Source organism: Lipophrys pholis (assembly GCF_963383615.2).
Source record: "Lipophrys pholis genome assembly, chromosome: 4".
Classification (NCBI taxonomy): domain Eukaryota; kingdom Metazoa; phylum Chordata; class Actinopteri; order Blenniiformes; family Blenniidae; genus Lipophrys; species Lipophrys pholis.
Window position 1 is genome coordinate 6,294,630 of NC_137637.1, and position 27,189 is coordinate 6,321,818.

General features: G+C 39.8%; 1 protein-coding gene across 1 annotated transcript in view; it reads right to left on the reverse strand.

The window, feature by feature from the left end:
* Positions 1-411: 411 nt before the first annotated feature.
* The window catches only part of hdac11 (histone deacetylase 11), a 48,975-nt gene continuing 22,197 nt past the window's right edge, over positions 412-27,189 (reverse strand). The window contains exons 7-11 of the mRNA XM_080462495.1: positions 24,055-24,131; positions 22,310-22,372; positions 9,865-9,961; positions 7,906-8,084; positions 412-1,583 (exon numbers count right to left, since the gene is read on the reverse strand). Of these exons, the coding sequence (XP_080318621.1) occupies positions 1,341-1,583; positions 7,906-8,084; positions 9,865-9,961; positions 22,310-22,372; positions 24,055-24,131 (659 nt within the window). The 3' untranslated portion in view covers positions 412-1,340. The remainder of the gene's footprint in view (positions 1,584-7,905; positions 8,085-9,864; positions 9,962-22,309; positions 22,373-24,054; positions 24,132-27,189) is intronic.

Consider the following 27,189-nt stretch of genomic DNA (forward strand, 5'->3'; position numbering starts at 1 on the left):
CAACAATATAAATGAAGTATAACATATTTTAATAATAATAATTTAAAAAAATTATAGAATTAAGAAAAAAACTGTTCTCAGCCAGTTAAGATTTGGCCACAAAGTCAACAAAACTTCCACATAGACCTCAGTAAAAAGATATGTGCATGTGATTGTAATCTTCGATGCAAATTCAACACAATTCTGCAATATTTGTGTGGGTTAACAATTATTTTATAAATTTGCCAGTTTTTCCACATTAAACTATTTTGTTCGATGGGATTTGAATGTTGTCTGATTGAGCTAAACGTCACCTGCAAACCAAAGTAATGTAAAAGTTGCTTTCTTTTGTCACGACCTGCCATTAACTCACAACGAATGGCTTTAAAAACACAGCAGTTCATTTTGGAAATTGTTGTTGTTTTTTTTTTTACTGTCTATTCATTGACTGCAGCACTCACACAGACACTGAGATTCAGGGGGTTTGTTTGAAAGTAAAAATTAGTTATACAGATAAACAATCTTTGGAATTTAAAGGTTACCATAAAAAGTTCAACTACAGTATATCAACCCTGGTTTTATCACATTCTGAACACAAGTTTTTTTATTTCTTAGTTGGAGTGCACAAACTCGCTTACATTTTGTGCTTTTAGAAGATATATAGCAGATTTTCATATATCTGTTATTTAGACGCCCGCAGATATATGAGAGAGGGTCTAAAGGAGAGAATGTAATAAGTGAAAAAAAATTAAAAATCCATCCAATCACTCATTTTAATACCAATATACTGAGTAAATGATAAAACCAAACACCAGTGAGGAACGAGAGACATGATATGAGAAGGTTAAACATCCGCATTAGAGAAAGTTTCATATATAATTATCTGTTCCTTCACGTTCACCTTCACAAACTGAAGATAATTAATTGACTCCCGATGAATGCACAAGTACATCAAAGCTTAATACATCATACGCTTCACAGATATTATTTCCTGAGATGAGAGAGCACCTCTGCAGACATACATTAAACAGAAAAGCCATTAAACTGCAACTGATTAAAATTTAAACCTCGCTTTCAGTGTCTTCACACATCTTCTGCAGCCTTGAGATCACAAGCCTTTGTTGTCGAATGATCATTTCCTTCACGTGATTCATTCATACAAATGTTAGGAAATTACCAAAAGCTTGTTATTTCCTCTTTTTTTTATATTGTTTTGTTTGTACAAACACACACAAGAACTCTACCACCGCTCCCTTATTTAGTAGGACAGTGCTGCATGATGGAAATAGTCACACAGAAACTGTGCAACATAGAGTTACTTCAGTGTCTTTCATTTCCACACCTGCCGGGTGTTGATTTCCTCAAACTGCGTTGTGTTTGGACCCGGCAGATCCGGCGCTGGACGTCATGTGGGTGGCCAGCGCTGAGCTCCCCTCTCCGTCTGCGGCCTCGGCCCCGATCAGGCCCTGCCTTTGTAAGTTGAGGATAGAGTCGGCGATGATGCGGGCCGTTCTCTTCTGGTAACCCCCAGACGTCACCATGAGGATGGGGATGCCCCGCCGCCTCGCTGCCCTGAACACAAGCTCGTCTCTCTTCACGATACCCTGCCAGAGAACAGTTGAAAGACTCCGTCAGTCTGTTGTCACCTGCAGGTGAAATCGTATCATACGTTCTGTTAAATGGCTGGCAGCTCTCTCTATCTTCTTTAAACCTCTTTCCATTGACAGCTTCAAGCTGAGCACAATTGCAGAAACAGCCACTCAATCTGAATTCATTCGAAACAACAGAAAACCTGTCCAAACACTGTATAAACCACAGAACACCAGCCTAGACCTGGTCCAACACTACAAAAAACAGTAGAAACCAATCCAAAGTGACAGAAAACCAGTCTAATCCCAGTCCTTACTCAAGAAAACCAGTCTGAACCCAGTCCAAATCTAAATAAAACCAGTTCAAGCCTCATCTATCCTCCTGAATACCAGATGTAACTTCAGAAATACAGTCTAAACCTGATCCAAATGAGAGAAGACCAGCTCAAACCACAGCTAAACTCCAGAACACCAGTCCAATTCCAGTCCAAATCTAAAGAAAACCAGTCCAAGCCCAGACTAAAACTACAGAAACCCAGTGTGAACCAGGGCCATGTTGTAACATCAGGACTGACTTCAAACATTATCAGGAATCACATAAACACATGTTTCACTACAACTTTAAACAATTACCAAAGCTGCACTGTGTTTTCTTCTTTTCAGACCATTTAGCAGCGGAGCATCATAAATTAGCTTGACGCCACACACTGATGTACCACCCCCAACAAACACACTCTGCAGATTCACCTTCTTCGCTCCGATAATTTCCTGGAATTTATGGGACCGCTGGCAGGAAATCTCTGCACACGGTGAAGCAATAAATCCACATTTGGCTCATTTGGATTGGCTCTTGAAGCACATTAGCTGTGTGAACTGAGCAGCTGAACAGGCTGGTTTTACAGTCAGAGATGCTTCTAGACTTAAATTAGCATTGAATAGACACTGCAACAAACTGTATTGACAAATCATCAAGATTGACATCTTTATAGAAACATGAAGTCAAGGATATATGGAGCAGAAACCTGAGGCGTTAACTAAACTATAAGTTGATAAACACTTTAGCCTATTTCAATGTGTGGGACACCAAACAGTCTTTAAAATGGACTCTAATCTAGACGTTTGATGTAATTATGTGTGACGTGATTATGAAAAACAAAGTGAGACATTGACAGCTAAACAGTCTGTCAACTAAAGTCTGGTTCACCTGAACGTTGCCTTTCACCGAAGGTGATCAATGTAATAAATCTCAAAACCGCGAATGCAGCCAAACACAATGATGAATGAATGAATGAATGAATGCTTTATTTCGGTTAAAATTTTAAAATAAAAACAAAATCATGTTTTTACAAAATAAACAGACAGCAACCGAAAAAGGAATAGGCTGAAGCCTCAAGGCTTATTTGTGCCTATCCTGTAACATCATAGGATTAACTGAATAATTCACAATAAAACATCACTAATACTCCATTACTACTGAAAAATCAAATTCAATCAAATTTCATTGTAACCTTTGATAATTTTAGACTTTAAAGTCTTCTTGAAAACATACATAGAATTACACATCTTTATTTCATCATTAAGTCCATTCCATAATTTTACACCCAAAACTGACACACATCTGTACCTGATATTAGTTCTTACTTTGTGAGTGTCAAACATTAGCAAACCCCTTAGGTTATAAATCCCCTGCCTTAGTTTAAACAATGTTTGAATACAACCTGGAATTGTCTTATTTACCACTCTAAACATAATTTCTAGTGTTTTTGAATATACAATGTCCAAAAATTTTATTGTATGTGATCTTATAAACAGCTGATTTGTGGAATCACGATATCCAACTTCATTTATTATCCTAATAGCTCTTTTTTGCAGTTTGATTATTGAATCTAGGTTTGTTTTATATGTATTACCCCAAATTTCAACACAATATGTCATGTATGGCATCACAAGTGAAAAGTACAGCAAATGTAGGCAGTTCTTATTCAGTAAATGTCTTGTTCTGTAAAGAATAGAAATAGATTTGGATAATTTCTGTTTTACATATTTTATGTGAGGCTTCCAACAAACTTTATCATCTATTATTACTCCCAAAAACTTAGTTTCATATACTCTTTCAATTTCAACATTGTTTAAATTCAGTTTTACCTCAACATTAGGCCTTTTACCACCAAACAAAATGAATTTAGTTTTACTTTCATTTAGTGACAGCTTATTTGAAGCAAACCATTTGTTTAGATTCATCAATTCTATTTCTACAGTTTTTAACAACTCCTTTATGTTCCCTCCTGAACAAAATAAATTAGTATCATCTGCAAACATAACATATTTTAATGTATTACTGACTGTAAAAACATCATTTATATAAAGTATAAATAACTTTGGTCCCAACACTGAGCCTTGTGGAACTCCACAAGTTACACGTTTAAGATGAGATTTAATATCATCAATGCTCACATATTGAAGCCTATTATTCAAGTAACTTCTTAACCAGAGATGGGCTTTCCCTCTTATGCCATACCGTTCACATTTCTGCAGAAGTAAAGAGTGATCGATCGTATCGAATGCTTTACGCAAATCAATAAAGACACCTACTCCAAACTGCTTATTATCTATAACTGTTGCAATGTTTTCCACAAATTCCATCACCGCTAATGATGTTGAGCGATTGCTCCTAAATCCATGCTGATGGTCATTCAATAAATCATATTTCTCAATAAAGGAATCAAGTCTCTTTACAAACAATTTTTCAAGAATTTTAGAAAATTGAGGCAGTAAAGAAACTGGTCTGTAATTTGAGACCAACTGCTTGTCTCCTTTTTTATGAATTGGGATCACTTTGGCTGTTTTCATCTTTTCTGGAAAAACACCAGTTTGAAAGGATTTGTCACAGATATATGTTAATGGCTCATGGACACAATAAATAACCTCTTTTATAATTGACATATTGAGGTCATGGCAATCAGTAGATTTTTTGCTCTTAAATTCTTTTACTATTTCTAAAATGTCGCTTTCAAGTACTCCCCCAAGAAACATTGTGTTACATTTATTGAAAGTTAAATTAAAGGTTTCCTTTTTTCCATCTATAAGGGGAATCTCTTTTGCTAAATTAGGACCTACATTAACAAAGTAATCATTGAACTCATTAACCATGCTCTCAATACCCTCAGTCACTGAATTGTCACCTTTAACAATGTTTGTTGGAAAACACCTGTCGTTACGATTCTTGATCACCTCATTCAATACACTCCAGGTAGCCTTAATATTTTTTTTATATTTTATATTTGTATATATGATGAAAGTGCTAAATGTAAAAACAGGCTTACATTCCTGGAACTGTCTTAATTGCTTCAATGATTAAACTTTGAAAAATGTATCAAATGGATTAAAAACGGCTAAAAGTAAGGATGGAGGATGGATGGATGGATGGATGGATGGATGGGTGGATGATGGATGGATGGAACATTACAGGTTCACCAAGAGCTTAAAGAAACTTTCTCAAACTGCTCATCAGAATTTGAGTTTTACTGCACATTTTAATTTTGACCAGTTAAATCAGTTTTTGCTCGAACTTTGAAATCATATAAGGCCATTGATACAGGGAGATTAACATCATACAGGTACAGCTCCATAAATTAGAAAAGCATGAGAAAGTTCAATATTTGTCAGAAAGGGAAATCAAGTGAAAGTGAAATCAAAGCATCCTGGGCTTCCAAGCCAGCTGAGCAGTGCCACAGGCTGATGGCCTCCGGGCCACATTGATGCAGATGTTTTGAATGCATAGAAATGAACTTTGTTTTCAGAAGCCTGACATTTGTCTTTTTATTTAAAATTTATCTTATGTAATATTCAAATTTTTTGAGACACTGAATTTAGTTTTTTCATTATTTGTGAGTCACAATCATCCAAACTTGAAATAATTATTCTATGTGTAATAAATCTGGCTTCTTCACAGGTTGGTGGAGGCATAAAACTAACAAGTGTTTTTTCACTTTCTGAAATGACTGACAAAAAATATGTAACATTTTCATGATATTCTAAGTTTTTGAGATGCACCTGTAAGTGAAAAAACACTTGTTAGTTTTATGCCTCCACCAACCTGTGAAGAAGCCATTGACATAATTGCCCATTTAAACTCTCGGAAAGAGTAAAGACGGGTAAAGGGAAAATAAATGTCGACTTTCATGGATTTCAATAAAAGTTTTTTATGCTCCTGAAGTCTTGTTTTATCTCTCCAAACTTATTGTCTGGTTGAGCGTCGTTCACTAAGGTACAGCTAAAAACACTAAACATTTCTATGGGTAGTTGAATAGTACCAAAACCTTCATGTATTATTTTAGTTACTGTTCACAATGATCCGTGCTCCACTTGCTGGAAGTATTCTGTAAAGACAAATAAAAACTGTTTATTTATCAAATGCTCTTGTTTTTAATTGTATGATTAATTCCTCTGCGCCAGCACTTTAAAAGGAAATAAATAAATAAGAGAGAGAGAAGCCCTCCTACAATCACACAGCAGCAGTTTGACAGGAAAATATATCCACCAATTAGACAGTTCAACAAACCGGCCTGACACCAGTTTTAATGGCGGTGATTAGTGGAATCAGCTACGTTTCTGTCTGCATTTCAAGACGACCTTGACCCGCAGTTATGGGATTCTTTGTGCGAACATAATTTCTAATGCTAATGAAGTGTTTTCAGGAAAGTTCAGAAGTGATGTGAAGAATATCAAGTATCTCAACTTAGACTTTTGACAGGTGGGAAAACAGTCATTGCTAATCTGTTGCAGCCTGAAGATTTGGTCTGTATATATTGTGTTTATATTAATTCATCGATCAAGACAGAAGCATGAAAACCAAAAGCAAAGGATAGAGGAAATCAGTGTCTGTTGCCATGGAGACGCTCCCTGTATTTAACTGACCTACATAGTTAGCATCTATATGAGCTAACGGCTATCATGCTAGCGATGCTAACTCGGTTCCACAAACAAATGTGGCACTGTCGAAGGTCTGCGCTCCACCCAGTGCCGTTCTACTTCCTCTTGTTTTTCTCAATACATGTGGCCATGTTGTACTTTTTATTGACAAGCATTTCCACTCTACTGCTGATTGCCGTGTTTATTTCGCCTCCTTGAAGATGTGAGGAGAAACTATGCTGAAATCCTTAGAGTGGACATCCTGAAGAATCCTGACATGAATCCTGACATTTGATTCATCTATAAAGGACTGTAAATGAAGGATGCTGGTGTAGAGGTTAGGATTCATCTATTTTAAAGCATTTCCAAGGTGTGTCACGGTGCCAGGTAGCATGTGGCAGATTGGGGTGGGAACCCTGTTCCTGCATGTGATCAATCTTCCTCTGCTCCAACACACCTGATTTTAAAGAATGTGCCATGATGAAGCTCTGCAGAAAGCTTGAGGACGAGTTGTAGCAAGACACCCCGGTCCTCTGGGGTTCTCTGCTGCAGACGATCATAGAGACACAGCTTCCAGTTTCACCATTTCATTGAATCCAAATACTGACCAAAGCGGCTCTGCAGGATCAGGACTACTCATCCGTCTGGTAGACTCATTTTACCGTGTTCACATGGTTCCTTCAGTGGTTCTGCTGGAACTCTTGGCTCCTTTTAACCCCACTTAGCATTATCTGTTGCACCTACGGACTCAGCTTGGCTTGATAACAGTGTGAGGAATGGTCTTTGATATGACTTCAAAACAATTTCAGGTAGCGTCTATCTACACACTGCGCTATGTATACTGTAGGAGGAGACTGAAGAACCAGGCTCGCTGTTAAGGAATGTTAGACTTTTATCATGTTTAGCATGTAGCGTCGCTGGTTTGTCAGACTGAGACTCTTTAGCATGTAGCATGTAGCACGGCTCGGAGTAAAATCCTCCTGATCCACTGAGCAGTTGAACCACAGTGTCATCGTTTTAACTCTGCCGGTCCAAATGTCTCTGGTGATGAAGTTGCTGGTGTTGTACCAACTATCTTTCTCTTCCTCTTGATATTTTGTCAGAACATCATTTTCAGTCTGTTTAACATTTGTCATTGTCATCAATATTAAAGATTCTTTAAACTGTACACATCGCTCATGCTCTCTTGTCTCCCTGCGGATGGAAGGATGACGTCATGTAACACCCACCGGTTTGTATCAGGGATCTTTCCTGTGTATCAATATGAGTACTCCATACAGTATCGGGCTGATACCCAATACTGGTATCAGTGCATCGCTAATTTTAGGTAAAAAACAAGCCAAGAAGTTTTGATTGAAGAAATGAAAGCATTTTTCTTTTTCTTAAAGATTTCCTTTTTTTTTCTTTTTTTTTTACTTCACAGTACCTGTGGTGTGATGGAAAGTCCCCCCAGTGGGTCTCCTTCCAGTATGTCCGTTCCAGCATTGTAAACGATGATATCAGGCCGGACCTCATTGAGCGCTCCCTCAGAGTGAAGCTCCACCTTCTGAAGATACTCCGAGTCTTCGGTGCCCCAGTCCAGCTCAACCTTCCTTTTTATGGCTCCTACAAGAACAAAATATAGAAAATAAATGGGACACAGTGAAACCACACAGCATACCTCATCGATAAACCAGTAGTAACTTCCATGAGGAGCCGGATTCTCACAATTTCCCATGAATTGTAATTCTCTCACAATGTTCAGTAATTAACTTTCTCTACCTGTATAAGAATGGGCACATTCTGCAGTGGTGCTTTAATTAATTACTGTGTACATTTGCAATAATTAATGCACATGATGAAAAAGGTTAATTAGGAGACCTTCATGTTTCAAGGTTCAAACAGAATTAAGCTGTAAAAGCAGGAAAGAACAGCGCAAGAGCATGTCCAATGAACGAATGAAGTTCTTGGTGGTTTTTCAAGAACATTTTCAAAAAAGTTTCAAGGTTTGGTCTTTGAAGGTGCTCGGAAAATAAATTTGTGCTATCTTTAACACACCAGAATATACATTTATTAGACTTTCTAATGGAGAGTCAACTGAAAGATGTTTTGAATTGAATAAATTGCAGAGGTGCAGATAAGTGAAGCAGGATTTTTAAAGCGGGACTGTGACATTTGATCTGCACCATGTCGTCGTGTCGGCACTGGCGCTGAATGGCAGGCGAGCGTTACAATATTCACAGATTTATTGGTGAAAGTGTCATTAAAATAGTGATGCGGGGGCTGCATGGTGGATTTCCTGCTGAGTGACAACAGAGCGAGTAAAACACTGCTGGAAAGCACAGCGTAAAAAAATGGCACTAAGAGATGGAAGCACTCCAGCTGAGTATCGGAAAAGCAGACTGTTCACCTGAACCGCACACACTTCTACTGAACACTGACAGCTGAGCGCGGCTCATGTTTTCATTATGGCATTGTGGGATGTAATGGGCAGCATGTGAGCAAGTTTACTCCTGAAGTTGATGTTGCAAAAGCAGGAATCGGAATGTATCCATAGTGGTGCTAGGAAGTGAAATAATCAACGTCAAAACAGTGGAGGAGTGTGTAGAAGTGTCACATAAGGTCATACAACACATGATGTAAGGTTGAGAACAGGCCAAGGACGGATCTAGATGATAACATAGATACTGAAGGAGCCGCATGGAGTGCGCAGCTGTGAGAGCTTTGTAACTGTGTATCCAGTGACGTGTGTTAACATGACAAAATGTACACAAATGTAATTAAATTAGTGACGTCAAAATAACAGATCTGTCAGGCCATCATCACATAGCGGATGATGTTACTTATTTGTTGCCTTAAAAAACTGATATCCTGAAATCCAATACAGCTCTCAACATGAAGAAATAAAGAATGTGCTGATAACATTCTCACATTGAAAACTGAAGACTAGACACAATGTCACACATCTGAATGTTAGAGCTGACGGGTGGGAATGAGTCAGTTAAAGGAGTCGTCACCTGGTATTCTAACATGTCCAGTTTCCTGTAAATTGTCTTTGAATCATTTCTTAAAATTCACTAGGAAAAAAAAAGATCAAACATAGAGCTCTATCAGATCCTTTTTCATACCACAACTTCCTCTCGCTAGAGTACCAGTGAGGTTTTGACTGGTACGGATGTCAGGCGAGTGTTGATTGGCCGCAGAAACTGCCAATCATTGATAGCATAGGATAGCGATGGCATCGCAGTCCTTTGCTGACAGGAAAGATAAAAATAACAGATTGTGGACATCCACGCTGCGGAGCAATAAGCAGCATTATATAATATATATATCAAAAAAAAAATTCTACCATTTTTCAAGCTGAAGTAGGACGGCTAAGATGAAGACTGATGGCACATTCACTCACGTTTGGCAAACCCGTCCCCGGGGTAGATGTAGCGGTTGTACATGTCCATGATGAACACTCGCTTGTCCTCCAAAAAGTCACGCTCGTGTCCGTTTCCCTGAAACAGCAGAGCCACAACTTTGTTTTTAAAAACATGCATGAAACACCTGGATACTGTTTCTTCAAACACAATCAAACACCGTCACAATGGGTTAGGTCACTGCTTTTTCACCTTGGAGGATACTTGTAACAGTGCGCTCTATCACTGGACTGTCAGGGTCCAGGTTGGCGTCACTCAGACCCCTCGGATCTGTTTACGTGGGACTGTCAGTGCCGACTGACGGCTCCACAGGAGGACTAACTAGCCCTGTTGTTTGAAGCCATTAAATGTTGAAAACACTTATGAAGGAATCACAGGGGGTCGATCGTGTCTCATTTCCTTCACTCCATTCGTCATCCAAGCTGTCTGCCGGCTGTCAGAGGGAAGATTAGACTTCATACCAAGTTAAGTATTACTGAAGAGGATATTCAGGCCGAACGGGAGAGGAAGTTAATTGATGTAGGTGTGGCTCAGCACAAAAGAGAGGGATGATTCTCCATGTGAAAAGATTTAAGTGATATCGAAGGAACAATGATATCAAAATCCATAAAATCAAAGTAGTTATTCTAGCTCATCATCCTCCTCATAGCTAATAGAAAACATCACTTAATAAATAAGATTTCAGTCAGATATACAGACTTGTTTTTCCTCTAAATCAGCGGATCTCAATCTTGGTCCTCGAGGGCCGGTGTCCTGCATGTTTTAGGTTTCTCCCAGTTGCAACACACCTGAATGCAATAAGGCCTCGTTACTTGGCTTTTTCACAAGCCTGATGATGACATCAACATTAAATTGAGGTGTGCTGAAGCTGGGAGAGCTAAAACATGCAGGACACCGGCCCTCCAGGACCAGGATTGAGAACCTCTGCTCTAAATGAACAGTTTTCATTATTTATAATGATCACCATGACTGTAACTCACCAGAAGTACAGATACTAATAGGAATAACATCTTGAGATGTACTTGACTTTTAACAGATATCCTTGTTTGAAAAGCTTTTTGGCCTTACAATGCTATATGGTACTGTACTGTACTGTACTGTATTTAATTAAATTTGATTGTATTGTACTGTATTTTATTTTCTGGTACCGTATCGTATCGTATTATGGATGAGTTATGGGGCCCACCTTCCAGCTAAACTCATGATAGACATGTTACATGTTACCTTTGTAATTCATGTAGGGGCGGTCTATGTTTGTTGCTTTTTAACCACTTTTTCTCAGTAAAGAAGTGACATGGCAGGAGATTACATGTGCACAACCTTTTTGGAGATGGGAGAGAGGAAAACAATGTTTTAAAAGAATAAAGCATAAAGAGAGAAACATGTGGGGGATGAAGTGTAGAGTGAACTCACTCCGGAGGTTGAATCAGGGTTAAGGGTTAAAAAAATAAGGTGTAAGAATGGAATAATTCAACTGAGGCTGCGTCATAGACTTCATCTTCTTATTTAGTCTATAAAGGCCTCTTCATACTCCATAAGAACAAGACGAAAGTTCGGCAGTGCGGGGTCCTGTCGAACAAAATGACGTAATTTCCTTCGGACAGCTCCTTCTGGCCGAACAAATTTGTTTCGGCTGTGCCAACCGCCCTGGTCGAACTATGTGGAAGCCGCACTGCCGAAACTTCTGCACTGCCGTGTGCTGCGCATGCGTGTTCTAGTTCGCTCATGACTATCGATAATATTTTAATCATATTTAGCTTGTAACAGCGCTACTGTACGAGCGCCGCAGCTCGTTAATATGTCGGAGTGTAGGCTGACGTGATGCACCTGAACGCATCATGAACAGACGTCAGCTCCTGTAGTTAAAACCGGACTAACATGGCGCTCGGACAAAAACCTTTTCATAACTGAAAATGTTCAGAGAAATGTATTTCTGAAAGCACTGGAGGCCAGAAATAAACTGTGCTGTTGAAAAGTTTAAACGCCGCTTCACAGACTTGTGCCTGCTGCGAGGGGGCGTGGCCTGCGAGTTCGGCAGCTTCTTATCGGAGTATGAACAGTCCTGCCGAAAAAGCTTTTTTTTTCTGCTGCTGGCTGACGTCACTGCCGAATTTTCTTCTTGTTCTTATGGGTTCAAAAGGGAGTATGCAGGGGCCTTAAGCTGATGCTAGTTTCAGAACTAACTTCTTTATAGTCAATCGCGGCACACTGCTCGGCCTGTGACTTGAGGCACTGGAGCAGCAACTGAGACTAAAATGGTACATTCACTGCCAGTTTAGTTTGTAGGCTTAGAATGTCCAGTAAGCACCGCCTCGGCTCGAAGAAGGTATTAAATGACCAGGATTTATAAATCCATAAAAGTATTGGATTTCTTTATAGCAGGGTAACAATGAAAATATATGTCAGTGGCGATTTTTCTACATTCTATTTTCAATTCAGTTACATTCAATGATCATACAAATAAGCTTTCCGCTACTGTGTCATCACTGAGGACAGACAACTCTGATAATTTACAACTGACTGGAGCGGTTAGCTGAGTTTAGTGTCACATTCAAGAGACAATGGGTTAATAAAATCATGACAAATCACCAGAGGAGCATCAAATCAATCCAAGAATGGACTGTTTAAGATAAACTTAAACACCAATGCCAGTGTGTTTGAGCAAATTCTTTCGCCCCTTTGAAATCCTGCTGCTACAATCTGCCATCTCATCAATTTTGTTCCCCGGAACAGATGTGTAGATATTTAATAACCCAGGTGTCAAAACACTCCAAGACGGATTCGGCTTTCTGGCACATTAATCTCTACACACAGCGTCTCTCCCACAGTCTCTGTGTTACAGAGGAACAATACGTGGGAGCCTTCAGGAGCTTTTAGAAAATAGTTTCAAAATGTGGGTGTCAAGGAGTTTTTCTTCCTGTGCAAACCAACAAGAGGACAAGGACATAAACAGGCCAAATGATGAGCATTAACACTTTCATTTATTGACTTCTAGTGGGGCTAAAAAGTACTAGGGCGAACATTAAGCAATCTATTACACGTCAGACGTTGTAATCGACCTCAGAGCTGCATTGCTACTAATGAATTGTTCCATCAAGCTCCATGCAGATATATTCCATCTAGTTTGAGCTGTGGGGCAGTAAAAGTCTTTCTCCATCTCCTTTTATTAGTCAGCAATGTTATTTAGTATTCGTAATCAAGTATCTCATCATCCATCAGCAGCACATATCGCCATAACTTTAAGACTGTGAAAAACAAAAACAATTCACAGAGAGAGAAAAAGCTCCATATGATGGGATTGTGCTGACTCAATTGTCCCTGCTACCATTACTGTGGCAACAAAGAGCAAACATTAAATATTCTCATCACCACAATAACCAAAATATAATGAAATAGTGCTGCTGGTGTCTGAGTTCACAGTATTTCCGGGCTGGATTTAATCAGTTGTAGCAGCAGGGAGTTACATTATGCACTCAGCAGCCTTTTAATTAGGTCCACATGTTCAGGCTCATGTAATACGATTCAGATTGTCCATAAAGTCTGCTGTCATCACAAAAGCCAGTAATGTTCAGTTTGGTTTGAGATCTCCGAGAAGCTTTGAGCTGCTTTGCATTTTATTGTGAGGTCTTGATTATTCTGTCAGTTTGAAGTATGAAACACGGCGGCCAAAATATTAGAGTCACCTCTTCAATGAGCTCCTGCAAAACTGAATGTTGTTATGATTGCAATGGCAGCATTTATGGCAGAGTTGTACTAGAAAAGATCAAGAGTATCCAGTAGGTTTTTACTGAGAGATTTACCTGACTTGTATATGTAGGATAATATCTTAACATCCTGAACACAACGTGTGGAGTGCATGATGTCAGAGTATTGATACATATGGAGATTCACCTTCACTATTCAATGTTCATGGTTTTTATTGTAAACAAGATATGGCAGTACTACCAAGGCTTCATTTTGACACAGTATGCTCAGATGGGAACAAGTACACTCACAGTGGTGTTGAAGCTGGATGGAAAAAAAATAAACTTGTAGTACACTAAACTAGAGTATTTTCTTAGAACAGAAATTGTTCTTGTTGAGGAACTTTGCTAGACAGCGATACACCCGGAGGTCAACAGGTTCCCTCAGAATGCAACAAGCGCTGAGGCTGCTCTTATGCAGTATTTGGTTGTCGCCACTAGTTAACTGAGGCCCAGTCCACATGATCATGGGTAGCTGCAGATCCTTCACGCGACGCAGTTTTAGGAGCCTGAATATGGCGTTGTTTTGAAAATGAGTGCTCGAGTGGAGACATTTTTAAAACACTGCCTCAGTGTTAAGGCATGGGCAAACAAGACGCATATTTGTTGAAAATGATGATGTCATTGCCCCACCTCTCGACCCGATAACCCCGCGACCCCCGCAATGTCACTTAACAATAACAACACGGCGGACTACCTGCTCCAGATGGAGCTGCAGAAGCTACTTTATTAAGGCCAGATGTCAGATTTGTTACTATCTCTGTTTTTGCATGCTCTGTGTCTTCTTCTCTGTCTTTAGTGTATTTCTGTGGCAGAGTTACTGCACCACCTATAGGCCTGGTATATGTATTACATCGGTTTGAGTAGTTTTCATGGTGTCATGTGGATGGGAAACTTTATATGAACGACAGGTAGAAAAAATATCGATTTGGCTTGTGTGGACAGAACCTCAGTTTCTGTTTCCTTTCTATCATTTCCAACTAATCCCATTAAATCCTTTGGCCCCTGATATCAACAAAATATCTTCACCCAGAAAACTGCTGCTTACTGAACAGTTTTTCACTCTGTGGAAACCCGTCAGTTTGTGAACTGAGAAACATGCTTCCTGAGTCTTTTCAGTGATCCTTCTTCTCCGTTCAGATGCTGTATCTTCAGACTGTCTCAGGTTTCCGACATTTGAAGATCAGACATTTGCTCCAAAAAGGAGATGGAGAAGCATAATAAATTTTAAAGCGACACATAGTTTAATACCTGTTTTTCTTTTTAACCATTTCCTTACAAATACTTGTGACTTTTTGGTTTTCGCTCAAGAATCAGGAGCAGTTAGCTTGGTACCATGGTTAGAAAAGCATCTGACTGATATATACGAGCACTGTGGCAGTGATCTTGATCTCATAGGGTGGATGACCAGTCTCATACCATTGTGACCTTTCTAGAACCAAACACCTGATGTGAAGATGTTGGTAGTTCCTTGTAAGTCATTTTTAAAACGAAGCACAATCGGAGCGGCAAGATGAGACGGACATGGACAGCTCAGACGAAGGGAGATGGGAAAAGGAGCAAAGTTCTCACATCATTGTTTGTTATGGCTAATCAAAAACTGCTAATGAGTTTTGTTTTTGAAGGCCACTGACAACAGGAGACGTTACAGCAGCAATTTGTGGATCTCAATCAACATCGCAGGAAGTTAGGTTTTTCCACCGCACAAAACGAAAGACACAGGAACCATTTTCCAAAGCAGTATCTAAAAATATTGAGACTCATGAGGTTCATCTGTAAATCTGACAGTTTGGAGTTTTTTTTAAATAAGACGCAGGGTGTCCTTGTCATTTCCATTGGTTGTGGGGATATTAAATGGTAGCTATAATCATGACATATCACAATCGTAGGAGGGCTTCAAAAGTTTGGTCCTCCAGGAGAGACAATGAAAACTTTTAGGCCGTCATGATGGAATACTGTTCGATTTCAACAGTCTTATATATTCTCTGCTCTCCACACTGTACCACATCAATCTAATACACTTTAGGCCACAACATGTAGTTTGCTGTGAGCAGCACAATGAAAACAAGCTGAATTGCAGCCAACAACGACGTGAGTCGACGTGATTGCTCAAGAATAAAATGTCATAAACATAAACGAAAGGAGCCTCGCCGTTGTGACATTTATGTGTTTGGAAAGAAATCCCTAAAAAACTGGAAAAGGAAGAGAATATGGACTTGTGTACTTGTTAGCATCTAATAGCATTTACGTTAGCATTTAGTGATATGGTCTTTCATTTTCCTCACACACTGGAACGTAGGACCACTGACTTAGAGCAAAGACCAAAGATAATGTCACGATTCGAACACGACTGCCATCTTTCGTCTGCAACGGCTCAAAATCATACTGTGTCGCAGCCTTGGTAGCAACGCTCATCGGTCATGAGACGCAGAACATGCACTGCATGAAGAGCCTTGCTTTATTAACTAAAGTGCTACAGCTCAGAGCGTCCTACACGTTTCACTTTCCTCCAAACGGCCACTAATGGACGCTTGTTATCAGGTCAAATCCCTGCCAAAACCTGGGCAAATAATAATCTAATAATTGGTTATAGTGCTCATAATTTATGATTGTTAGTGACCTTTGTGTCAACAAAAGTAAAGAAGAAAGCTTTTGTATCTTGAAGTTTGCTGAGAGCAACTTGATATCATAATTCAGGAACAAGTTTGTATCCTTCCTTTAGATTTGAGAGCTGTGAAATAATCTACCTTGGTTATTATCGTATTATAGTACAAGCCTTTATTGAACAGTATGTAGCCCTGTCATATGCTGTTGATCGAATCATGATTACGTGTTATTATTAATGTTCGTGTGAACTTCCAGCACTAAAACACCATCTTCTCTCCACTTTCTGTCGGTTTTGTTCTGACTTAGTCCTACTTCTAAAGCACATATGCCATAATATGCAGCACGCTGCAGAGGAAGAAGTGGACATGAAGAGAATCGACAGTATTAGTTTGTAATGTAGGGCTAACACACTGAACTCACACTGCACCAAGAGCTTATTTGAGACAATGACTAAATCAACATGTAGGTGAACGCTCTGTCCCTCTCCAGCTCTCAAGAACAACCAGAGACTATCAATCAGATGATATTCTGCCCGGGCTCCTGCTGTCTGCAGTCCTATTAGCTACGTTCTCGCCCCCGTGTCTCGTACAGCACGATAAAAGACTGCTGCATCGCAGTCATCCTTTACTGTCGGCCCGTATCGTCCCTCACCAGGTGAAAACATCTGTATCCAACATTACAACCATCTATTATCTTTTAGCAAACGTAATCAGAGGAGCAGATAAGAAAAATCAAGAGGTTTGTTTGTTTGTTTTCAGGGTTTTTGCACCCGATGATGAGACGTTACCGGTGAGTGATGATCAACGCATTCACCTGAAAGTCACGCACGGTCACAGGGTTTATGCTCATTTATTATCAGTGTTTAATCCACTCTGTAGTAATATATTTCTAGACAGGCACATGTAGCATATTCAATAAAGAAATTGGTAATGGGGAAGCTTTACAGATGAGTAAACCCACTGTCATCATAAAAGCAAAGGTGGAATGCAAATGTTGTGAAAGCAGTAAACAAAAGAAATAAATATTGAAACTGAAAAATTATGAATCAAGATGTGCTGTAGGTGACACAGTGGTAGAGGTTACCACATGCTTCAGCGCGAGGAGGTCATTGGTTAGATTCCGGGCCCTTCTGTGCAGATGTTACATGCAGGGCTGGGGGGCATATCAAATATACTCCCTATATTGCGGCTTGTTCTCTGTGTGATATAGAAAATGATCATGAATATTCGAGTTTCACACTGTAGCGTTTAGTCGCAGGCATTAAATTGCCGGCCGCAGCTGGCAGGCTCTCAGAGACAAATCGAGCGCTCCTCCAGGCGTCCCGTACTCTCGTAAGAGCTACGTCATACACCTTAGCTTAGCAGAGTGCTAGCAGGTAGCGGAATGTGCGAACAGACACGGAAGATGGTTGAAGACGAGTTAATAGAAGTTAACAGAACAGTGACCGTGTGTATCTCGGTTTACACTTTGATGAACTAATAATCTGTTCAGGGACTTTCAGAACACAAAGTGAAATTTTAATAACAGCCACACACTCCATGTTGAAAAGGATTCAATATATTCAAAAGGACAAATTGGCAGATTTTGAACAAATATGGAAACCTTTCATTACGTTTGTTATGTTTTGAGGGCATATTTTCCACCGTTTTTCTCCCCGTTATTTTTCTTAATACAGTTAATATATATTAAGCCTATTTTTTTAGGTGAGTCTATTTCGTTCACAGTAGTATTTTCTTATTCTCTCTCGCTCACCAACAGACTCGCTCACTTGCTTAATCTCCGCTTCCTGGGTCACGCCTCGTCTCCATGCACGCTCCCGCCGTCAACTGTGCCTTGTCGCTCTGTTCTGACTTCCCGGTAGCCGGTAGCCTTTCTTTGTTAGCAGTAGTTTTGGCTTGGCTGGACCGGCCGTCCTTTTTTCACTTTCATTTCAATCTGGGTCTAGTCTGGGGTTTTACCTCAGCCCAGTGTCGGTACTGGCTCCTATGGCCCTGTACAGGGTTGGCCCAGTACCACACCTGTTTGTTTTGTTTGTATGGCCCGTCACGCCCGTCATTCAGTTTATACTTTTCTTTTATTCCTGTGTTTTGGGGCAGAGGTGGTCAAGCATTTTGAGCGTACTCCTCCAGCGTACATTCTTCAACAACATCACAAGAAGAAGAACACAACCTGAGTGAAACATAATAATAAATTGAAAGTTAAAAATGATCTTCTTGTCTTCCGTGTCCATGAATAGATTCACTCTTCCACTGAGTCATAGCAACGTTTTTAACCGTTGGTTAGTAGATGGATTGAAAAGTTGGTTATGTTATCACCGTCTCCGTCTGTTTTTGTGTTCAAGTTTGGCTGAACGAAGCTATGGCATCATTTGAAATGACATGTAACTATTCCTTGGCTTCTTAATAAAAGCATTTAACACAAAGTGAAGTTTGACCAATACATTTGTTAACAAGTGCTGAAATAATATCAAAGCAAAAGTTTCAACATATTTCTTAATTTTCTTTTAATGTGGAACATATTTTGATTGTTCATGATTGTTTATTCGATTATATATGTCATTTTGGTTGCATTGCTGACCTTTGGCTAAGCCCCGCCCTTCTTAGTTACTGTTGCTAACTCATGTCTTCGTTCAGCTATGAAAAAAGAAAATAGTTGGAAATAGTTGGAGCAAATTAACTGAATTGCTTCAATTGGTATCATCTAAATGATGTTAATGAATTACATTCAGTTTGAAGAACTTGATTCATTTCGATGTTACCAATTGAAGCAATTCAATTAATTTGGTCCAACTACTTCCAACTATTTACTTTTTTCAGTCCATTAGTAAATCATTCTTGGAGCTCCTTACCAACATGTAGAGACAGCTCTACATTCTGCCTTCACATGTAGACTCCAGTCAGGCTTGTTTCAAATCCAACATGAACAGCATTATGGTTTGGTTGTTTACTGGGTGAGTAAGCAGCTGTCGAGGACATATTCTTCATTTATGCGTGGACAACAGAGCTCTGTGTGTCATGTTTCAGGGTTGCAATTAGAATTTTACTGCACATCCACAACATTTTCTCTCCGTCCAATTATCTGCTGAGAGGGCCTTCATGCAGATTTGCTCTATTGTTCTTCTTCATGAATTATTCACTCGGCATCTGTATTGATCCTGTTCTCGTGTCAATAGGTAAAAGTGCATCAACGCCAACAAACCATAGCCCGAAATGAATAAAGGCCTATTCCTGGAACGCGGGGGTGGACCCCAGGGGAAGTCGTAAGACATCATCAACATTAACACAGTTCTCGAGGCTAATTGGTGATGGGTTGATTCATTAAGCTGAAAACACAACAAAAGCCCCGACTATGATAATCAGCCATTCAGAAAGGTTGAGTCATTGTTTTCTGCAGCAGAGGAACTTTCATTGCGTTTGGGCTTTTTGTTCACACGACAGCGGTGCTGGGATCCACTGCAACCGTCACTTTTTTGTAGTGGCGCCCAAAGTGGAACTTTCTCTTCATGCTCCCGATTTGCTTTCACACTCTGACATGCTTTAAAACGTCTGCAACCAACCTATGTAACGCCATGGTGTCACACTGAATTTGTGCTCCATCCAACCAGTGATCGTTCCATTGGTAACTCAAGCAAACAAGCATGGAAGCGATAGTTTCCTCATTGGAATGCTCCTGTTTGCAACCATAAGCACAATCTATTTGTGTGAGAATGAATTTAGCATGCTTTACATAGGATTCTCGCCAATCAGGCCTGATGATGTGTTTTGAAATGCAATTAGTGACGGTTTGTCTTTCAATGAGTTCATTGAGAATCATACTTTAATAATCCTTTTTCCCCACACTGACCAATCCTATTTCTAGGATATAGAGGTGCAACCACATTATGATGCTCCAGGAAGATGATTGGGGTCAAGGGTCATGCTCAGGGAACCACAGCGGTGACCAATCAGCTCTGGGATTCTAACCTCCGAACTCCTGCTCATTGTCAGAGAGCGATACGATTCGATGTTTCCATTATTAGCCCAGGAAGAGATGCCAACGAGCCCTAATGCTGAAACAGTAGAGTTAAAGCCTCTACTGCTGTGATCCCTCATCGTTTATGTTCTTCAGGCTCGACACTGAAGCTGAATGAGCTACCGATGAAGGAAAGAACAGTCACTTTATAAGTGTGTGAATATGTGGATGAGACTGACTCACACATTTGCATGCCTTCCAAGGACATTTGTACTGACTTACATTCATCTGATGTGGATTTCTCCTACACCCAGCTGTAACGACTTGAGTCCTGACCACTAGAACATTTCTTTACCAAACATGTAAACAAACGCCTTTTGGAGAGGCAAGTGTGCTGTTTGTCTCCATAAGGATACAAGAGACTGTACACAGATCTAAGTCCCCACAATATCAATAAATACAAATTCCCTCAACACACATCCACACCGTTCTTTTCTTCAGTTTTTACAGCACAACAGACACAAAATAAGTCCCATTTTACAAAGTGTACAGCCAAAGACAAATATAGAACAAAAGACATCATGAAAGCAGATGAAAGAATCTTTTTAGATTTTATCTTTAGATCCTCACCTGTATCAATGATTAACATCACTATAATCACACAGCACAGACTTTCACAGCAAATTGCTTCAGATATTACTGATAACTTCAATAGTTTGTTTCTCATAAACAATAATTACAAAATCTCACTGGTGCATAAGGTTAGGACATAAAGCTTAGTACTCTCATCGATTAAAGGAATAAAAGCAGCCAGAGACAGATCAATACTCTGCTGAGAACAGACACAAGACGTGTGTGGTTTTGGCTTTTCTATGAAAGAACCAAATTAGCTGCAGGTTCTGTGAGATTCTCTGATCCAGGATTGTGAAACCATGAAACACGTTTTGAGTTTTGCTGGTTACATGTCACATGTTATTGAAGTGTTTGGTTTGTGCAGTTTATTGCAAACTGAAAAGGACGAAAGCTTTCCAGTGAACTCTGATTGTAGCATGAATAACTTGTATTGAAGATGATCCCCCTGAAGTAACTGAATCGCCTCCTGACTAAATATCCTGTGTGTTTCCTGAAGTTAGGTGGGATGTACAAATCTATTAGACTCCTCCTGTGGTAATACCTTGAAGAAAAAGCTTGACTTTAGTGAGATTTCCTAGATTTTACCCACTGTTTTCTTTTCTTTTCAAGCTTGTTTGAATTCTTTGATTCAAGGAAAAAAAAAAAAGTAGAAGATTCACTTTTTTAAAAAGGTCATGCAGAACTGTATCTTCCTGGATTGATTTCCAGAAAAGTCTGGAGAGTGTGAGGTCACCCGGCAGCTGTCTGTGAATGGAAATCGTTTTGAGTCTTTGTGTGCCTTTCAGCTCAGCTGGTTTTGCACATATTGGAGTTACATGGATGTGAGCCAGGATGATTTAATAAGAACTCTATGCAGAGTCCAAAAAAACCTAGAAAACGCTTGCAAACATCAAAAGATTCTTGGAAAGTGAAATAATAGTGTTACACAGCAAGCAAAATGGCTTTGAAAAATGCTTCTTTTTCTGTACGTTCTTGAGCAGAGACCACAGAATACAACGAAATAAATTTTGGAAATAGGAATGAACCTGATATCATCACTCATAGGCTGTTTAGTGTGATTTGACCTGAGAGAAGGAGGTAAAGAGGAAGGAACCCCAGGCTGTTGTGAATCTGAATAATGTAGCCCGAGTGGGACTGCATCAACTTTATGGCCCCAGCAGATAACTGTGTAAAATAATAAAAAAAAACCTGAAAGGATATTTCAAACACCCACATAAACCGTCAACAAGCTGAGAGCCCATCAGTGGCTGACGTTACTGCAGATACCCTGCAGCGAGTCCGATACCATCCGAGCTTCATTGCTCTCAGCTATTTGCTAGTGGAGATGTTTTTAGATACATCACATCGAGTATGACAGTAAGGGCCAATTTCACCCGCGGGGAGCCTCATTGATCGGCGCGGTGATAAAAGGGGGGGGTTATCTTGTCATCAATGGCAGCTCCTAAGCAGTGCTGTGCATTGACACAGGGAGAGGGTAACGGTATTGGCTCACCTGATGAGCATCCAGATCGATGATGGTCGCCCGGGAGACGCCTTCCACCCGCTCAAACAGAAACTGAAATGTGAAGGGCCATCAGTTTGATTCCTCTCCAGAAAAACAAGCAGACGTCTTCACACAGAGGGACACCAAAGAAAAGCTGTCAGCTCTGAGATATAGTGACTTTTAATGAAAAGACAGACGTTTCCAAAACGTCACACATTCACACCTGTTACGTCTTCAGTGGAAAGAAGCCTGGAAAGCAGCTGCAGTGAGGATGTCTGAGGTCATCTATTCGTTTTAATAGTGGAATTCCAGTCAAATTATCCTCCATCAGAGCAAAGTCACTTCAAATGAAGTGTAATAGTCTCTAATCGTGGAAGAGAAACTGAATAAATGACTTAAATGTGTTAAAATCAGTTGAAATTAAATTATTACTGAACCGTCCATCTTTTATTCACAGGAACAAAACTAGGAATCCCACAATATGGATCAACTGTGCTGAGGTGAAGAATCATGTGAGTTCACACTAACACCAGATCTATAGTGACTGGAAGCTCTGCTGAGGTCTTTTATGTCCTACACTTCAGTATTTTAGAGTTTAGATTCTTCATGCACCTGAATTAAGTTAATTTCCATTTGTTGATCATCAGTTTCTCCTCATGAGGGGATTTTCTGGGGAAACCCTAAAACCAATGACTATAAACCTCAGCTTATCAATCCTTTATATTTCAGAACAATGCTTGTCACTATATTGACTATATAATCATCAATCAAGTGAAATAAAAAGATCTATTCCGCCTGACAAATAATTATTTAGGACCTTACATTAAATGAGCTACATAAAAAAGTTAATGCTTGTGTTGTTTCTCCATAATTGTTCCCACGCTCTCACTGATTCAACTATTTGCTTGAAGTAATTTGTTTTGTGTCGACCAAGTAAAAACTAAACTTCAGCCAGTGATCTGCTGTCTTTAGTTCTAAAACTTGTTTTGCTGTTATGTCATGATTTCCTATCATACCTCCACTAAAACATTCAGTTAACAGTTATTGACTCTATCTTTAGCAAACAGCAGAGTAACTCCATCAATATAAGCAACAAAACAATGATCTGTGTGCTTGCCTTCAGCTGAACTAAATATTTGATCAATACAACATTTGTTGGATCAGTTTCCAACAAAACGTCACAAGAGATTAGTGGATATCTGGGAGGTGAACTGAAGGGGTTATTGTAGCTGTACATCAGTAAACACAACTGTGTTTTTCTATCTGATCAAGAAGTAGTAGCGATACATCACGTTAAAGAAAGTAACATCAACATTACATGTGCTTCTAAACTTTTCCGCTCATGGTTGGGTTTTTTAAAAGTATTTCTTGGGATTTATCACTACTAATGTAATCATTTGGATTATTTGTAGAATCAAAGAAACTATAAATGTGAGTAATTGTGTTTTTTTACAGTTATGATGCAAAAATAATTATTCTTTTTTCTCTATGTTTTTCCAGACTCAGTGAAGTCAGTTTCTCATGAGTCTTCTGGAATGGAAGTACGACACTGAACACAAATATAAATCCCTCACTTTTGTTTTTGCTCCCATTTTTCATGCGCTGAAAGGAGAAGTGCTCAATAACACACGTATAAACACACTTGTGAAGAATATTTGAGAGAAATTGTTCTTTGGGGGTCTTCTATCTTTGAGTTCTGTTCATGAAAAGTTGTTGAGTGTAGTTAGACACCAAACGGAGGCCAGCCGTCCTACCTTGATGGCCAGAGTGATGTCTGCATAAGCACAAAAGCCTCCTCCTTTCTCGCTGGAGCAGTGGTGGAAACCTCCTCCTGTTGAGAAGAGAGAAATCCCCCGGCTCAGAGTGAGAGTCGGTACAAACAATGAGCAGGTCACTGCACATCTGAGGAGTCTATTACTCAAAATGCTTTTAATTGGCTATTTCAGAATTGGCTTTTATTGCCCCTTATAAAGATGACAACTTGTTCCCGGTGGTACAACAATGGCAGTATTGACACCAGAATGGGAGCACTCGATTGCTGCTAAAATACTTCAAGAGCAATAAGAACTGACACGGTACAGAATCAGAGCTTTTGTCTCAATTTGGATGACGGGCATTCATTTAAAGCTTCCTCTTCCTGCGATGTTTCTGTTCAGTGGGTTTTTACAGCGACCACAATGATAATAAAGAAGGCAGATTAAATAAAAGACTTCAGAATAGTGAAATAGGATTCTCATCTACTGCCTGTTTCCCCTACAACAACCTTTAAAAAAGATTCTACAGTGTTGAGACACACAAGATGTCAGTGTCTGATTGGCCCAGTCCTTCCTGTCCTCATCAAAATCATGTTTAGTGATGCAGAACAATGTTTTCTCCTGATTCATCAACAGACGGTGTGGAGAAGCTGAGCAAGCAGGACTTACCGTCTGATGCAGCTATTTTTTATTTTTTTGGTTTGTTCCCTGCTTGGCACAAAAATAAAGGATGGCCCTGTTTTTTCAGCCAAAGACCTCCCACTCAATCAGTTCCGGTCTCTGGTGGCAGCAGAGAAAACACTACAGCATCAACCCCCCCGATCTCAACCCCGTCATCCCCCAGCAAAGATGTTATCAACATTCATTATACATATTAATATGCTCTTCTAAACCCTCTCTAGAAAAGTTAAACCGCTCACAATCTAGATGTCCAAGGACACCACTTTTATCTGAACCTGGTGAATCACACTGATAATCAGCTCTCCAGCTTATGAATGCACAGACAGAGATTTGGCGGCGACAATGACATCAACGATTTCCTGCAGAAAAAGACACATTCTGCGATAAGGATGAAGTAACAATGTCAAAGCAGTGTGGTTTGAGGACGAGGGTGTAAGGGTGTATCAGCATGACAGCATAGATTACAGCCGCAGATCTTCTCACTGTGGGAAGGAGCGCTTTGAAATTGGAAATTGTGTGAAAAAACTTGGACTGGAACCGAAACCCAACCTCGACTCCAAAAAATGAAATTCACTCTGAACTGTATGACGCACTGAAAACGAGCTTTTGTTTTTTTTAAAGAGTTCCAGAGTGGAGAAATTTTGAAACACCCCCTCAGCGTTTGACATGTGGATGGACAAGGTGTACATTAGGTGAAAATGATGATGTCATCGGCACACCTCTTGACCCGATAACCACGCAACGCTCTCTGTGACGTCACTTAACAACAACATGGTGGGCGACATGCTCCAGATCGGGCTGCAGAAGCTACTGATGCTCGTTGCTTTGATAATGCGGGATTTTGGATTTGTTGATTTTTTACCGTTTTTGCATGCTCCGGGTCTTCTTCTCCACTTTTGGTGTATTTCTGTGGCAGCGTTACAGCTCCACCTATAAACCTGGCCTATGTACTACATTTTGAGTAGTTTTCATGGTCACGTGGACGAATGGGGGAGAAAAAAGATGGTTTTGGCTCGTGTGGACGAGGCCGTAGTGCTGATATATTAACTCATAATACATTTGAAGGATTACTTTGAGCCTGTATGAACACATTTTACACATACCTTGTGAGAAACAGCGTGTCTTGATGTTGTGAGGCTGAAACCAAATCTACCAAAGCCTCTGACAGAGATTTACTATGTTTAACAAAAACAAAATGAAGCCAACTTTTCTATTAATTATTCAGGCTGAATCTGGTGTTACAATACTTGTCCTCCACAGGAGTTATGATCCAAAACGCAAAAATATATTGGAGTACTGTCAGCTGTGTGATGTATGGTAATGTTCTCAAAATCTAATTTTAGGAAACTCATGAAGAAATTTAAGCTGCAAGCAGCCTTGATCGGGACCTTGCACTCTGGCCTCTGGCCCGTCGGGGTCTAAACATGGCCTCTGGCCCATTTAAACATTGATGAAATATAGATTTTGAAGGTTTTTACAAAAAAATACTTTTATTTAAAAAATGTCCGGGGCTTTCATTTTGAAAGTCAACAAACCTCTAATCTAGCTAATTGCTAAATATCAATTTTTTTGAGTTTTGGTGTCATTTTTAATAAACAAGGACTTTTATTTTTTTTTAAAATGGGAGATTTTATTTTGAAAGTCGGGACATGCAAGTTAAGAGGTCACAGTTTGATTGACATGGTATTGCGTAATTCTTGGTGTGAATGATACAACGCTGATAGACGTAGCTGCAGTTAGTGATGTCATCAGAGAGGAGAGAGGATGGATTTTATCTACATATTTTGGAAACAACTCCTCTGAATTCAGTTTTCAAGCAAATATTTTGAAAAATGTATTATTTCTTGAGAGCAAAATTTGTTGTCTTTCACTCTGTGCGGGTTTCGAAGCAGTCAGACATAAACTTTAGACACTAGGAGGCGCAGGTTGACGCAGACGCACGACTTTGCTCCATCTGACTCAATTATAAATGTCGTTTGAAATAGCGGGAACAAAAAAAAATGACAGCATTGATCTCTTTCATCAAAAAGGTTGCGTTTTATGGAATTGTCCCCACATGTGTTACATCGTCTTGTTCGGCAGGTTCTTGTCGCACTTCTGATCTGCTCCTTTTGTCGATCAGAGTCACGGTTTAGCCAAAGTCGCCACTTGTTCGAGGTGTTCTATCAGGGGAGATTCTTGAGAGTTTTTTTCTTTTTCCCATGTATTTCAATGAGAGGAGGGAGGCGGCGGGAAGCGGCCGGAGGCGGCCGGAGGCGGCCGGAGGCGGCCGGAGGCGGCGGGAGGCGGCGGGAGGTGGAGGGAGGCAGCGGGAGGTGGCGGGATTCTCCGTCTGGAGCTTTGACGGCTAATAAAATCGAAACTGCTCGACTACGTAAAAATATGAACAGAAGTTTTGAGCAGAAGCGTTTCCTCTGTCATTTAATCGTGTTTCGAAGCCAATACGATATTCGC